The sequence below is a fragment of the Globicephala melas genome, chromosome 1 (genome assembly GCF_963455315.2).
Source record: "Globicephala melas chromosome 1, mGloMel1.2, whole genome shotgun sequence".
NCBI lineage: Eukaryota > Metazoa > Chordata > Mammalia > Artiodactyla > Delphinidae > Globicephala > Globicephala melas.
This window is the reverse complement of record NC_083314.1, coordinates 61,634,110-61,647,077: the sequence shown is the minus strand read 5'-3', so window position 1 is coordinate 61,647,077 and position 12,968 is coordinate 61,634,110. Positions and strand designations below refer to the sequence as shown.

The following is a 12,968-nucleotide window of genomic DNA, read 5'->3' as shown; positions in this document are numbered from 1 at the left end:
GAACTATAATCAATATCTTGTAATAACCTTTAATGGGAAAGAATCTGAAAAAGATATATATATATATATCTGAATTACTTTGCTGTACATCTGAAACACTGTAAATCAACCATACTTCAAAAAAAAGTAAATTTCTTTTTAAAAAAAGAGTTTATTGGCCTGTTTTCCAATGGAAACAACCATTACCTCACTAATCAACTCCTAAACTAGGTCTTAAAGGAAAGCAATTTAATTGGATTAATTCATGCTGAAGTGTGAATAACAATCCTACAAACTTCCCAGAAATGGTTTTCCTTTTTAAAAAGGGTATTCTTTTTAGGTTAAGTTTTAATCTGATATTTCAGACAGAGGACCAAATGAGGTGAACACTTGAGACTTTGTGGGAAAAGCTCTTTCCCTCTTTCAGATCAGCTGTTCCATGGTTAAGGGACTGTAGAGGAGAAATGGTGGCCATCCCTCTCCCAGTCCAACTGTAGAAGGCCTGGACAACCTTCTAGTATTTAAGCCTGACTTTTAGAATGCACAAAGTACCTAGATCAAGAGTGGCAGGAGGGGAGTTTTCTCACCCCCACCATTATGACCGAGTCAGCTGCCTGGGTAAGGTGAGGCTTCCTGTCACTCTGGATAGCTGCATCTCAGTGCTGCCTCCTTCTTTTGCCCCTCTCCCTCTTCCTGCAGTGAAGATAGTGAGTTGTGCAGCAGAGGGGAAGGAGGTCCCACTTTGCATAGTAACCTGTGTGAGTTAGTGAGCTATAGGCCTGCTGTGCAGAGACCCTGTGGGACTCTTGGCCTGAGGGGGAGGAGGATTATTATACTACTGAAATCCTGCCCTGCAAGGTACCTTCCAGCAAATACTCCTTCGTTGGCTGTGATTGTCTGGCTGTCGCTATAAGTCATCCTTAACTAATGTATGAAAGACCTAATTGGCATAAGAAAGGTAGTTTAGAGGTTTTAACTGCATGCAGTACAAAAAGGTAGATGGTGAGATGCAGAGAGATTCTATGATAAATACAGGCAATAAATGTAAAATTTTATGAAGGCAAAAGAGGAAGGAAAGAAACATTTATTCACGTTCATCATTTCTTCTCATATTTTCCCACCAAGTAGAAGCTGTATAATACAATACATTCTACCTTAAAAACTCTTTTGAATTTTGTATTCTGTTCCATAATATATTCTTGATTGTTTTACTAAAAAGTATTATGATTCATTATTGAATAAAATCAATGTTCTTAAAGGATGCACCATGTTTATCGTGTGTCTTGATGTCTTCCCTGGCACAACTACCTCATGCTCCAGTCCAGGGTCTAGTCTGAGAAGCACAAGCACATTTATCCTCACAGCAACCTCATGAAAAAGATAGTATCATTTTACAGATGAGAAAAGGAAGGTTCAAAGAGGGAAAGTCTCATGGGTACTACACGTCATTGTTAAATTTCTCCCCCAAACCCTCTCCTTTTATGGATTTTGTGGTTCTGTAAAACATAGAAAAACTAGCAGTATAAATAGAGTGCTGATCTAAAAGTTAAGAAAGGTTTTTGGTTCTGTTCCTAGCATAGTTATTGACTTGCAGGGAAATCTTTTGAAGGTCCCTTATAGAAATGTTGTCTTTCATTTCCTCATATGCATGTTGAATTTAATTTCATCCTTAATGTTGGGAAAAGGTACATACATATTTTTAAAAATCAGACACTTGGCATCCTTGAAGATTAGTTCTAAATAAAAGCAGTTGTTAATGGAATAATACCCTTGAGAACTCTCCTCAAGTCTAGTGCACTCTTCTGTGTATCCATACACCCTTGACTTTTAAACACAAAATTGTTGTCACCAATTATTGGCTTCCTTACTACACTGAAAGTAAGCTATTTTAGTTTGCTGCTTGATTCAAGCCCCCCATGCCTACCAGTTCCTTAAATGTATAACTTGTCCATAGGTATAATAGTAGCCAAGAGCTCAAATTTTAATGTCAGCAAAATCTGGTTTTAAATCCTGACTCCAGATTATTAGTGTGACATTAGATAAACTACTTCAGCTCTCTGTGCCTCAGTTTCCTTATTTTAAAAGGGGGGTAATAATGCCTATTTCATGGGTTTTTACAAATCTCCTGAATTGTCTATGATGATAACATTGGAATGTTGTCATATGGTAATGCCTAAAAAATTTGGGGTTGATGTTTTACCTTGTAAATTCACTTTAAATAAATATATTCTTCTGTAAGTATTCTAAGTCTATAGATTCATATACATTAAGTGAAATTTACTTGAAAATACTAATTCTACAATTTACATGACCTATTTTTTGATGATTGATATTGTAAATAACAGACTGTCGTACACTTTAGATTGATTCTGATGGGGGAAGAATATTGTATGATATGTGGCATTCAACTAATCTATTTGGTTAATTTGGTAGTATAAAAGGATTTGTAGATAATGAATTTTCATACTCTGGAAGATAATTTTATAGATCCTACACTGCTTCCAGATTTATACTGGTGCCTCGTTTTAAAGTAGGACTTTCACCTGACAGTGTATGTTAATATTCGGAAAATTCTCTATCAGTAGGCTAGCACCATCTTGACAGCCCTATGTTCTGCTTCTACCTTGCTAATTGTTTCCTTGGGATTATTTGGATTGTGTAGAAAGCTTTTTGCAAATCCCCTTATTACTGAAGTCATTGTTGCCAGCAGGAATAAGATTAAAGGTGCTTAAGTCTGTAGAGTTGTTTCTAATTTGTACGTGTCATTTCAGTGGCATTTTAACAGAACTCTGTCTCCTGTCCCTCCCTTCTCCCCCGGTACTATCTCAAGTTAGGTCCAAGAAGCCAGGCCATTGGAAGAAATCTCATTTTATCCTCCTAATTATTATGCTGGCACTCAGGAGATAATTTTTCCCTTCATGCACTGCCAATTAATATGCAAATGGACTGATAAATATTTATGCAATGATTTAAATTATGCAGGGAGTGCTTTCAGTGTATTCTGTAAATGAATTGTTCGTGGACTTCAAAGTACTGGCTGCTGTGCTAACGAGGAGAGATTTGCATAAGGCCCTAATCACGCGCATACTGATAAAGCTTCATTATGGAAACTGCCAGCTGCAATCTTTGTTTCTATTTTATTACAAAAAGAGGAACTTTTCATGCTTCAGTTGCCTTGACAATGTCAGTCCTAGCTGGTAGGAGAGGCTAAAACTCCTGTGAGCAACTGAAGTTTCCTTATTCAGTTGAAGATTGCTATGGTGTAACTGAAGTTGTATTTCGCTTCTCCCCCAATCCACTTTCCACCTCCCACCCTTGTTCTTTTAAGGATATAGTGTAGATTTGTTAGAAATAATAGTACCTTCTTTCCCCTACCCCAAACCGCTACCTGTTTCTTCCTTGCTTTGGACTGTCTGAACCTCTAGAAGATTTCACAGCAATGCTGGACTGCAGTGACTATGTTCTAGGTGGGTACCAGCACGGTTCTTTCTTATAAGCTTTAATATGGAAATAGCATGTGTGGAGTTGACTATGCATAAATGCTTAATCGCATATGCAACCAACTCGGGGGAGGGGGGAGAAGTGGATTGAGCTGGGAAGGAGGAAAGCATTTGCAAAGCACAAGCCTGCTTGAATTTGCAGTAGGTCCCTCCCTACCACTAGCTCTTCTGGTTCAGAGGATATTTTCAGTAAATAGTGTGGATTTAGAGTTCAACTGGAATGGAGGACATTTTTGCTTTTTGGAAATTTCTATTGAGAGCATTTCATGTAGTTCTAAAAACAGTCTAAATCTGAAACAAGGTATAAAGTGTACCTAAATAATATGTACATATTAATTTAAAAAGTTTTGCATACCGAATGTGAATGTCTTTTCTAAAAAATGCCTAGTGAAAAATAAGATGGAGCCATAGTGCATAGTTGTTCCCATAAATGCTAATGCAGAAGGTAATTGGAATGGTTACTGCAATAGGACTGTTGATCAATTTCCAGATTTTAGAAACTGTTAACTGTTTTCAAATTTTGGCTAATACTAGCCTTTTTTATTTTTAAAAAATCAACTTCTGTTCTTCAGGAAATAATTTTTAAGTGCTGGAAAGCCTGTTTTTAGAGTTTTTCCTATAGAACAACAAGATTTGGGGAGGGGGATGTGTGGCTTGAATATATAAACTCTCTTTGGTGATTAAGATTTAAAATAGATTGAGGCACTTTGTTTTTTAGACTTATTGTGACCATGGTGGCCATATTTTGTGTTGAGTTTTTTCTGTTTGTATGCAAAATTGTTGAAACCTCTTTGGGTTACTCTAGTCACCTCTCCAGGTGATGATAAGAACTCCAGGTCTCTGATATCTTAGTTTTAAAACCTCTACAAATGATTTTTTTTCCTGTAGGTAATTTTTCCTGCTTGAAAAATTGAGGCTGCCCCCCATCACCATCACAGTAGTTCCGGATAAAATAAAATGATAGTTCTGAAAATGTTTGAATTTTTAGCTGGAAGGCATGGCCTAAACCCAGGGTAGTACTAATACTTGTACAGCATGATAAAAATAACTATTTAAAGGGTGAATGACTAAAATAACAAACTGATGTCAAGAATTCAATCCAAGAGCAACCTGTAGACTGTGTATTAGACTCATACAGTCAGTTCAGTGTGCCCAGAGGGAAAAAACAAACTTCACATATCAAAAAAAGAACTTACTTGTATTTACTCTTTTACATCTACTAAGTTGGGAACTCAAGAAAGGAAAGGAAAGTACCTTTCTGAAATATTTTTAGCATTATATTTTAGAATTAGACATTATATCTGTAATTTTCAGTTCACAGTAAATATCATTTAAACATTCTTCCATTCCATTCCAGTGTACAACATTCATAGTTGTTCAGTTAATCAGGATTTATTTATTTTTGTGTATGTGTATTAAACTCTTGACAGTTTGATAGAAAATGCATAGAAGATTCACATAGAATACCTGTGACATAATTTTTAATTTTTAGATGTGGAAATCAGGATATGAGTTGTGCAGGTCATGACTTGTTGAGAATTATGCCTACAGCTTTGTTTTTATGGTATGTGGAAAACATTGTTACCCTTCTGATGAATGTTAACTGCTTCATCATTTTTTCCCACTTTCTTTTAAAATACACTCTAAAGGAAGCATTGAGCAGCATGTATGCTTAATGGTGTATTCTATTACATTTGTTGTGGGTTTTGTTGACTTTCATAAGATTTTGGTTAAGTCATTCAGAAAGCTGATGTTTACTAAGCTGTACACCTGTTCCTTTCAAACCTTAGTATGCTTTCAGATGATATTTAAATTTTTCTGTAGGGGGAAGGAAGTTATAGAACTACCCTCATTTATGACCACAGACATACAAATTTGAACCCTTTGAACATGTGAAGAACAAAACAAATATATGATAGAACTGCTTAAGCCCATAAGGCAAGCATTTGTTTCAAAAACTATTTAAAAAGCTATTACACAGCTTCCAGGTTGGAAATGAAATTTATGAGAGAAGGATTCTTGATCTTTCTCATCAGTTATGCATGTGGATAAAGTAAACATGGACAACACGGTTGGGACTACTAATGATTGTTTTGATTTTCTAGTTAAACATTTAAGCAGATGACAAAATGGGCTGTTCAGTCAAAAAATTGAATATAATATATAGTTTAAGTATTATTCTCTGCTAATAATTATAGTTAAATGGTTCTTAACCCATTGAGAGAAAAGGTAGAGCTTGCTTGATGGTAAACTTCTTTGACTATAAATATGCTAAGTTTGAGTTCACAGGAGAAGTAGAATAAGATACATATTAAATGTATAGTTTTTACCCTTTAGGAGAGGTAGAAGAAAAGCAGACTTGTTCTTGTCTTTCCTCTTGCATATCTTCTAGGATACTTAATATTGCTTGATGAAAATGTATTACTATGAAAGCATTCATTTAGGATATCAAGGCAGTATAATTTTTAACTGGGTGTGGTTGTGATTTAATTTTGCAGTTATTAGATGTATCTGTTATGCCTTGTAGGCCAGCTTCTTGTACTGGTTTATGATTGAGGTTTGAATTTGATATATTCTCACTTTGACGCATGTTTAATTTGTTTTGGGGCAGGGGGTGGGGAGTAAATACGGAGATATTTTTCTTAGACATGTTTTCATTTTATTCTGTTAGGTTGAGGTATTGTCCAGTCTGTAATCAAGGTTACCAGTAGATTATTTAGGTTACAATTAATGAATATCTTTACTTATGAAAAAAGAAACTTTATTTGGGAATAACATTTTACTTTGTGAGGTACTTCTCTCCTCCCTGCCCCAACTTTGTTTATTTAATATACTTTATGCTTCATATTATAAAACATTTTTCCTCTTTTTTATATTATACTCTATTATAATTTTTTTTGCAGGTTAGATTTCTGTTATTTCTCTTGGAAGAATCTTAAGGTTCTTTAGAAAGACAATTTATTTGTGGATCACTTCAGAGTTAAAGGAATCCTGAATTTCTTTCAGATAAAATTTTGTTATAGTTTGCAATGTTTTAATGTTGATACCATCTCTCCTTGAACTGTAGGACTGTAACAATAGTCAATATTCTTGACCTTTTCCTTTGCCACAATTTTGCCTCCCTAACCACATCCCCAATATTTTCAAAACCTATTCTCTTCTGATTTATTGCAGACTCAAGAATGAACAATCCGTCAGAAACCAGTAAACCATCTATGGAGAGTGGAGATGGCAACACAGGTACAAGATCGTTCTCAGATCCAGCTTTTTAATTAGATGTAATAGAACTAAAAGAAGAAACTTCCCATTTAACTGTGACTTGTATTCGGTGAATAAAGACCAATTTGAGTATTGAGTTGTCAAATATTAGCTAGTATTTGCAGGAACTGGGATTGTATTGACTTAAGATTATCTAACTTCTTCTGCAGATTGTTTCGTCTTTTGCTGCCATATATCAGAGAAACTACAGAGTAGTTGAGAGACTAGTCCTTTGGGTCAGTTAGTTCTGGGAATGACTTACTAGCCACTTACTAAGCTGTGTAACTTCAGGGAGTTTCCCCAGTCTTTTTGAAAAAGACTTAATTTGTTCACCTATAAAATGGGGATAATAAATTTCATAAGTCATTGTGAGTATTAAAGGAAATGTGTTAAGCATGGTGCCAGCTACGCAGCCATTCAAAAAAGTTGAATGGCTATAACAAAAAAGTTGCCCTTGTTATAGGTGTTAATCAAAATGGGAAATCTTATCCACATTCAGTATAAATTGTATTGAAGTAATGGTATTGTGAGTAGATAAAAACACACACCTGTTTCTAATACATCCTTTTATTTCGTAATTTTTTTAAAAAAATTTACACTTGATTAAACCCTGTATAAAGAGAAAATTAATACCATAAAAATGAGGAAACTGAGGCCCCCATAGGAGGAAGGTGAGTCTGTAAAGGATAGATTGTCTCCACAGCCCATACTCGACATTTGACTCTGTATCTTTATCAACCATTTAAGAAGGGAATTATGGGCAGGGATACCCAGAAAGTAATAGTTTCACTAGGTTTTTACTAGCAGAGAGTGTTGCCTCTTTGACTCGTGATTTTTAAAATGCCTAACTATGAGAGATAGTAAAAATGAGAGTCACTCTTGGAGACTGTCTTTGTTTTCCACCCCTACTGGCCATAACACCTTTTAATTTGAAGTAAATGAGTTGAACCAATACAGCAGCTTCCTGCCTTCATATCTTTCGTTTAAAATTTTTTGGTACCTGGAGATATTCGTTAATCTTTAAAGCATACCTGCCTCTTTATGTGAAACTGAGCAGTGGGGCTTCCTGCTGTATTTAACATGTCTCTCAAGTTACTCCAACTGAGGCTAGCCAGGTAGGCTGCTGTAAATACATCCCGCGAAGGGGAGGGGCAGCATTCTGTTCTGTCTGAAGTGTCAGCCAGTCTCCTTTCTGTCCCCTGTTTGGGCTCCGCCTTGCATTTTTTTGTAGCAGCAGTCCCTCTGCCAGTATTGTAGCCATCTAGCTTAGGTGTGGGACTTGTTTGCAGAGAGAAATAGGGTAGCTGATCCCATTAAGACACTAGAAGAGAGTGAGCAGGACATCCATGCCTAAAGAATTCAGATTCAAAGAAGAGGCATGTATTTCTAAGGGAAGAGAAACAGACTCAGAATGATTGGAGAACACTGAAAAAACACTGTATCGGATTCCTTGGGAATCCATTACTATAATAGAAGTTTCAGTAGCTACCATTTATTGAGCACCACATTTAATAAAACCCTGATGACATGTTTTTTAAAATCTTAAGCACTGTATGCATTACCTGAGTTTTGAGTTCTTATGGCAGCCCTGCAAGTTAGGTATTATTTCAAGGAATAGGAAATTGAGGCACAAAACCAGCCGGGAAATAAAGGCAGGATTAGGATTTACACCCTGCATATGGTTTACACCCTGCATATGGTTTCTCCCATGAACTGTAATAAAATAAAACTGAAAATTTAAGCAAAGCTTTGTATATATATATTTGGGTCTAAAACCATTTATAGAGCTATGTAAGATAAATTCTAGCTGGAACACTTGCTGAAACAGTCCCATGAATTTCTTGCCCTGTTTTAATGTGGATTGCATGGCAGACTCATTCACCATAGAGCTAAGCAGTATGAATTTAGATATTTTACTTTTTAATGTCTCTAAGACTCTGATTTTGTGGCTGAAAGCTAGTGCTTTCTTAGACTTTTTTATTTCCACCAGCAGCAGTGGTAGTTGATTTTACAAATAGGGAAAATCTTTATTCCTTTTTCACAAGAATTACTGCTAATGAAATAAGAGAAATTGGATCAAACATGAGATGATCAGCCATCCTAACTCTGGAGCGTGGTGACTCACTTTCTGTATGTTGACTGAAGCATTTGTTGCCTTTATAAAATTACACATTACTTCCATATTATGGGCTTTTACATTCACTTGAGGATAACCTTGAATGTCTAGTTTCTCAAATGTTAAGGGTCTGTCACTGTGTTCTTAGCATTTCCCACTGATGTCAGTTGGTTAGCTTAGGAAAGTAAAAATACATTTGAGTTCCAGTTTGCATACTAAGTACCATGTCTGATACATTAGATGTAAAATTACAGTCTACTGGGACTTCCCTGGTGGTCCAGTGGTTAAGACTATGCGCTACCACTGCAGGGGGCGAGGGTTCAATCCCTGGTTGGGGAATAAAGATCCTGCATGCCATTCAGCGCAGTCAAAAAATAATAAAACAAAATAAAATTACAGTTTATTCAGATAATTACTTGCTTATAAATGGATTTTTATTTTAAAATATAACTAACAAACCTGCAGATTGCTTAACTGTAAAGAATATATGGGTTCTTAGTTTTTGTTGGTTTATGAGTAACAAGAAAACTTTTCAATGGAAAGAACACTAGCATTATAATAAAACCAAAGTTTCACATTTTCTGGATTCAGAATACTTTCGTGTAGACTACAACAATTTTAAACATTTCAGGAAAAAATAATTTTTGATTTTGTGACATTTTAAGAGAATGGTATTATAAAATTAAGATTGTATTTGATACGTTACTTCTTTGCCTTTCTCCAACCAGAGTGATTTATTTAGGTTGAGCAGCTAAATCTGACAATGCGCTTTTGTCAAATAGCCCTTATATGTTCACAGAAAATCTGTTGCTTAGGTTTATTCATTTATTTAAGTCTGTGCCTGTCCTATATGTAAAATACTATACTTGGTGTTATTAAAAGATGTTATGCAAATAAATGAGATACACTCAGTCTTTGAAGAGTTAGCAATCCGTTAGAGATGAGACAGATACGCAGGTGACGGATTCAGGATAATTCAAGAGGAGGTAATTCAAGAAGAGGTATAGGAAAGTACCATAGTAGTATTTCTTTGAGGAAATTTGAGTATGTTCATAGGCCAGGTGGAAGGAACCACCAGAGAGAAAGGAATTAAAGAAAAACAACTGATGGAACTGAGGTAGGGGAAGGAGTTAGGATCAAAAGTACAGAATGGAGGGTTAACTTTGAAAATGGAAAAAGATACACCCTTTTTTTATATTGGGGAGAAGAAGCTAAGATCAAACAGTGACAGAAAATTGAGGTGGAAAGGAGAAGGAAAATGAGGAATAATTCATGTCAGATTGTTCCATTTTTCTTATTTCTCTTTTAAGTAGTTGAGTCGGTCATCGGAGGGGAAGGCAAAGATAATAGTAATAATAATAGCAGCAGTTACCATTTGTTGAATTCTTACTATATGTGCACGGCTAGCTGCTTTATTATATACACTTCATAATTGTTAAAATACTCTTATAAGGTAAATAGTATTATGCCTATTTTACAGATAAGGGAAATAAATTCAGAACTATTTAGTAATTTGTGATTGAAAAGACTGTGAGCCTTTCATTACCTTTCTTTCTTTTTTCTTTTTTTTAATTGGAGTATAGTTGCTTTACAATATTGTCTTAGTTTCTGCTGTACAATGAAACGAATCAGCTATATGTATACATATATCCCCTCCCTCTCATTATCTCATACTACCTCAAAGATTTTGAGTGAAATGGATTTGGGGGTAGGAGTAGAGTGAATGAGTTTTGACATAGTTACCTTTAAGGAATTGATTAAAATAAATAAAAAGGAGTAATAAGCTTCTTGTGGGTCAGCTCAAATTAAAGAAAACAGATGTGTATCTTATGTCTCTGAATTTGCCTATTCTAGATACTTTATATTAAGTGGAATCATACAATATTTGTTCTTTTGTGTCTGACTTAGTTCGCTTAGCATATTTTCAAGTTTATCTATGTTACGCAATCTACAGATGAATAATACTCCATTGTATGTTTGTACCACATTTTGTTTACCCATTCATCTGTTTATAGACACTTGGGTTGTTTCCACCTTTTAGCCATTGTGAATTAATGCTGCATTGAACATTGGCACACAGTTCTTTGGGGTATATAACTAATAGTGAAATTGCTAGGTAAAACAACACAAATTTAGTATCTTACAGCTCTGGAGTTCAGAAGTCCTAAAATTAGGGTTTGGAAGGGCTGCATTCCTTCTGGAGGCTCTGTGGAGAGAATTCATTTCCTTCCCTTTTCTAGCTTCTATAGGCTACCTACATTCCTTGGTTTATGGCCTCTTCCTCCATCTTCAAAGCCAGAAATAAAGTGTCTTTAAGTCTGTCTGTCTGTCTGTCTTCCCCTCTCTGTCTCTCTCTCTTTTCTGTCTCTCTCTCTCTCTCTCTATCTCTCTCTCTCTGACCCCTGCTTCCATCATCACATCTTCTCTGACTCTCCTGCCTCCCTCTTTCTCTTATAAAGACCATTTTGTGATTACACTGGGTCCACCCAGATAATCGAGGATAAATTCCCCCCATCTCAGGACCCTTGACTTGATCCGATCTGCAGAATCTTTTTTACCATGTAAGGTAACTATTCACAGCATCTGAGATTAAGATGTGGACGTCTTTGAGTTAGCTGTTCTGCCTGCCACGGTACTTTATCCTAAATTAAATCTGACCAACTGTATTATAGATGACAATTGGAAAAGTAAAGCCGCTGTATAAAGTTTTATAAACATCGGTAGGAAAAACCAAAGCATTTTCTTTAATGTAAAAAATATTAGACAAATTTTAAAGGCTTGCTCACTTTTTAATCAAAGGGCGGACTTCTTTCATCAGTATTCCTGACAGATGGTCATCTACCCTGTGCTTGGACTCATCCATTGTTAGGGAATAGTTAATTTTTAATGCACCGTATTCTGTTGTTGTACAACTCTGTTATCTATACTTTTTTGAATTCTGCCCTTACCAGTAACACAGATTAAAATGATTTTCCTCATCTTTTAAAAATGAAAGCTCTTCTGGAAGTCATTGCTCTATTCTACGTCTTCTTCATTTATTTGACATTTATTATAAAGTGACTTATTATAAAGTAATATATTATAAAATATTACAATTCATTATAAAGTAATAATTTAATATAATAGTGGCTGTCATTCATTAAGTATTTACTAGATGTGTTAAACACTTACATAGATTGTCTCATTTAATCCTTATAACAACCATATGAGGCATTATTTTTTTCTCTTTATAGATCAGGGATTGAGGCTTAGATGTTTTTAGTCCCTTGACAAAAGTCACACATATCTATAAACACATATCTATAAAAGCGAGCAGAGCCATCCTCTTATCCTTTGAGCTATGTTGTTCCTTTTGTTTTGTCTTCACTGTGCAAGACACTGTACTATACTCAGTAGGATCACTAAAGTTGAATAAAATATTAATTTGTTCTCAGGAAATTTATCTTACATGTATGGAAATGTAATAGAATATTCATGAGAATTATAAGAATATTCATAAGAATGTCTCATAGACATGAGTCTATGAGAATTCAGTGTAGGGAGAAATCATTTCTAGCTGGGAGGATGAGGGAAGGCTTTGAAGAAGGTGGGACTTAAACTGGACCTTGAAGCTGGGTAGGATCTAAATGTGATGGTAGTAGACAGCGTATGTTTAGGATGAAGAAACAGTAAAGCTAACATGGGAGGAATAAAGCTGTACTGAAGGTTTCTAATTCCTTCAGATTTTTCCCATCGTGCCATGTGATTTCTAAATCCTTTATCATTTAGTCATCCTCAGAATTAGTGTTACAGACTTTAGTGCAGCCAGTGCTGTTACCATTGGCTTATTATTGTTATTTTTTAAAACTTACAACTGGCTTATTATAATTATTTTTTTATAATTAATAAAGTTAAAATGACATCAGATTAAATTTTTAAAATCTAGAATGTTATTTTTTCTGATAATATTTAACTGTTTTGAAATATTAAAAGTTGTTTTATTTTAAAGCAACTGACTCACCTTATAACCAGACAAGGACTCAATTTTCAGAGGACTCAGTTTTAACCTGTTGATTCACTGAGTTTATGGTCAATTAACTGTAAGTCTTTTTTGTAACCTGAATTATGGTGGAGCT

At 35.1% G+C, this 12,968-nt stretch overlaps 1 protein-coding gene across 5 annotated transcripts in view; it reads left to right on the top strand.

The window, feature by feature from the left end:
• POU2F1 (POU class 2 homeobox 1) overlaps positions 1–12,968 on the top strand; it is a 179,688-nt gene that overhangs the window by 95,492 nt on the left and 71,228 nt on the right. For 3 of the 5 annotated variants that reach the window (XM_060296871.1, XM_030875579.2, XM_060296882.1), the window contains one exon: positions 6,654–6,719. In XM_060296871.1, coding sequence (XP_060152854.1) covers positions 6,662–6,719 — 58 coding nt within the window. In that variant the 5' untranslated portion in view covers positions 6,654–6,661. Of the gene's footprint in view, positions 1–3,338; positions 3,447–6,653; positions 6,720–12,968 lie in introns of those variants that run through there. The other 2 variants (XM_030875576.2, XM_030875575.2) reach the window with 1 other exon arrangement.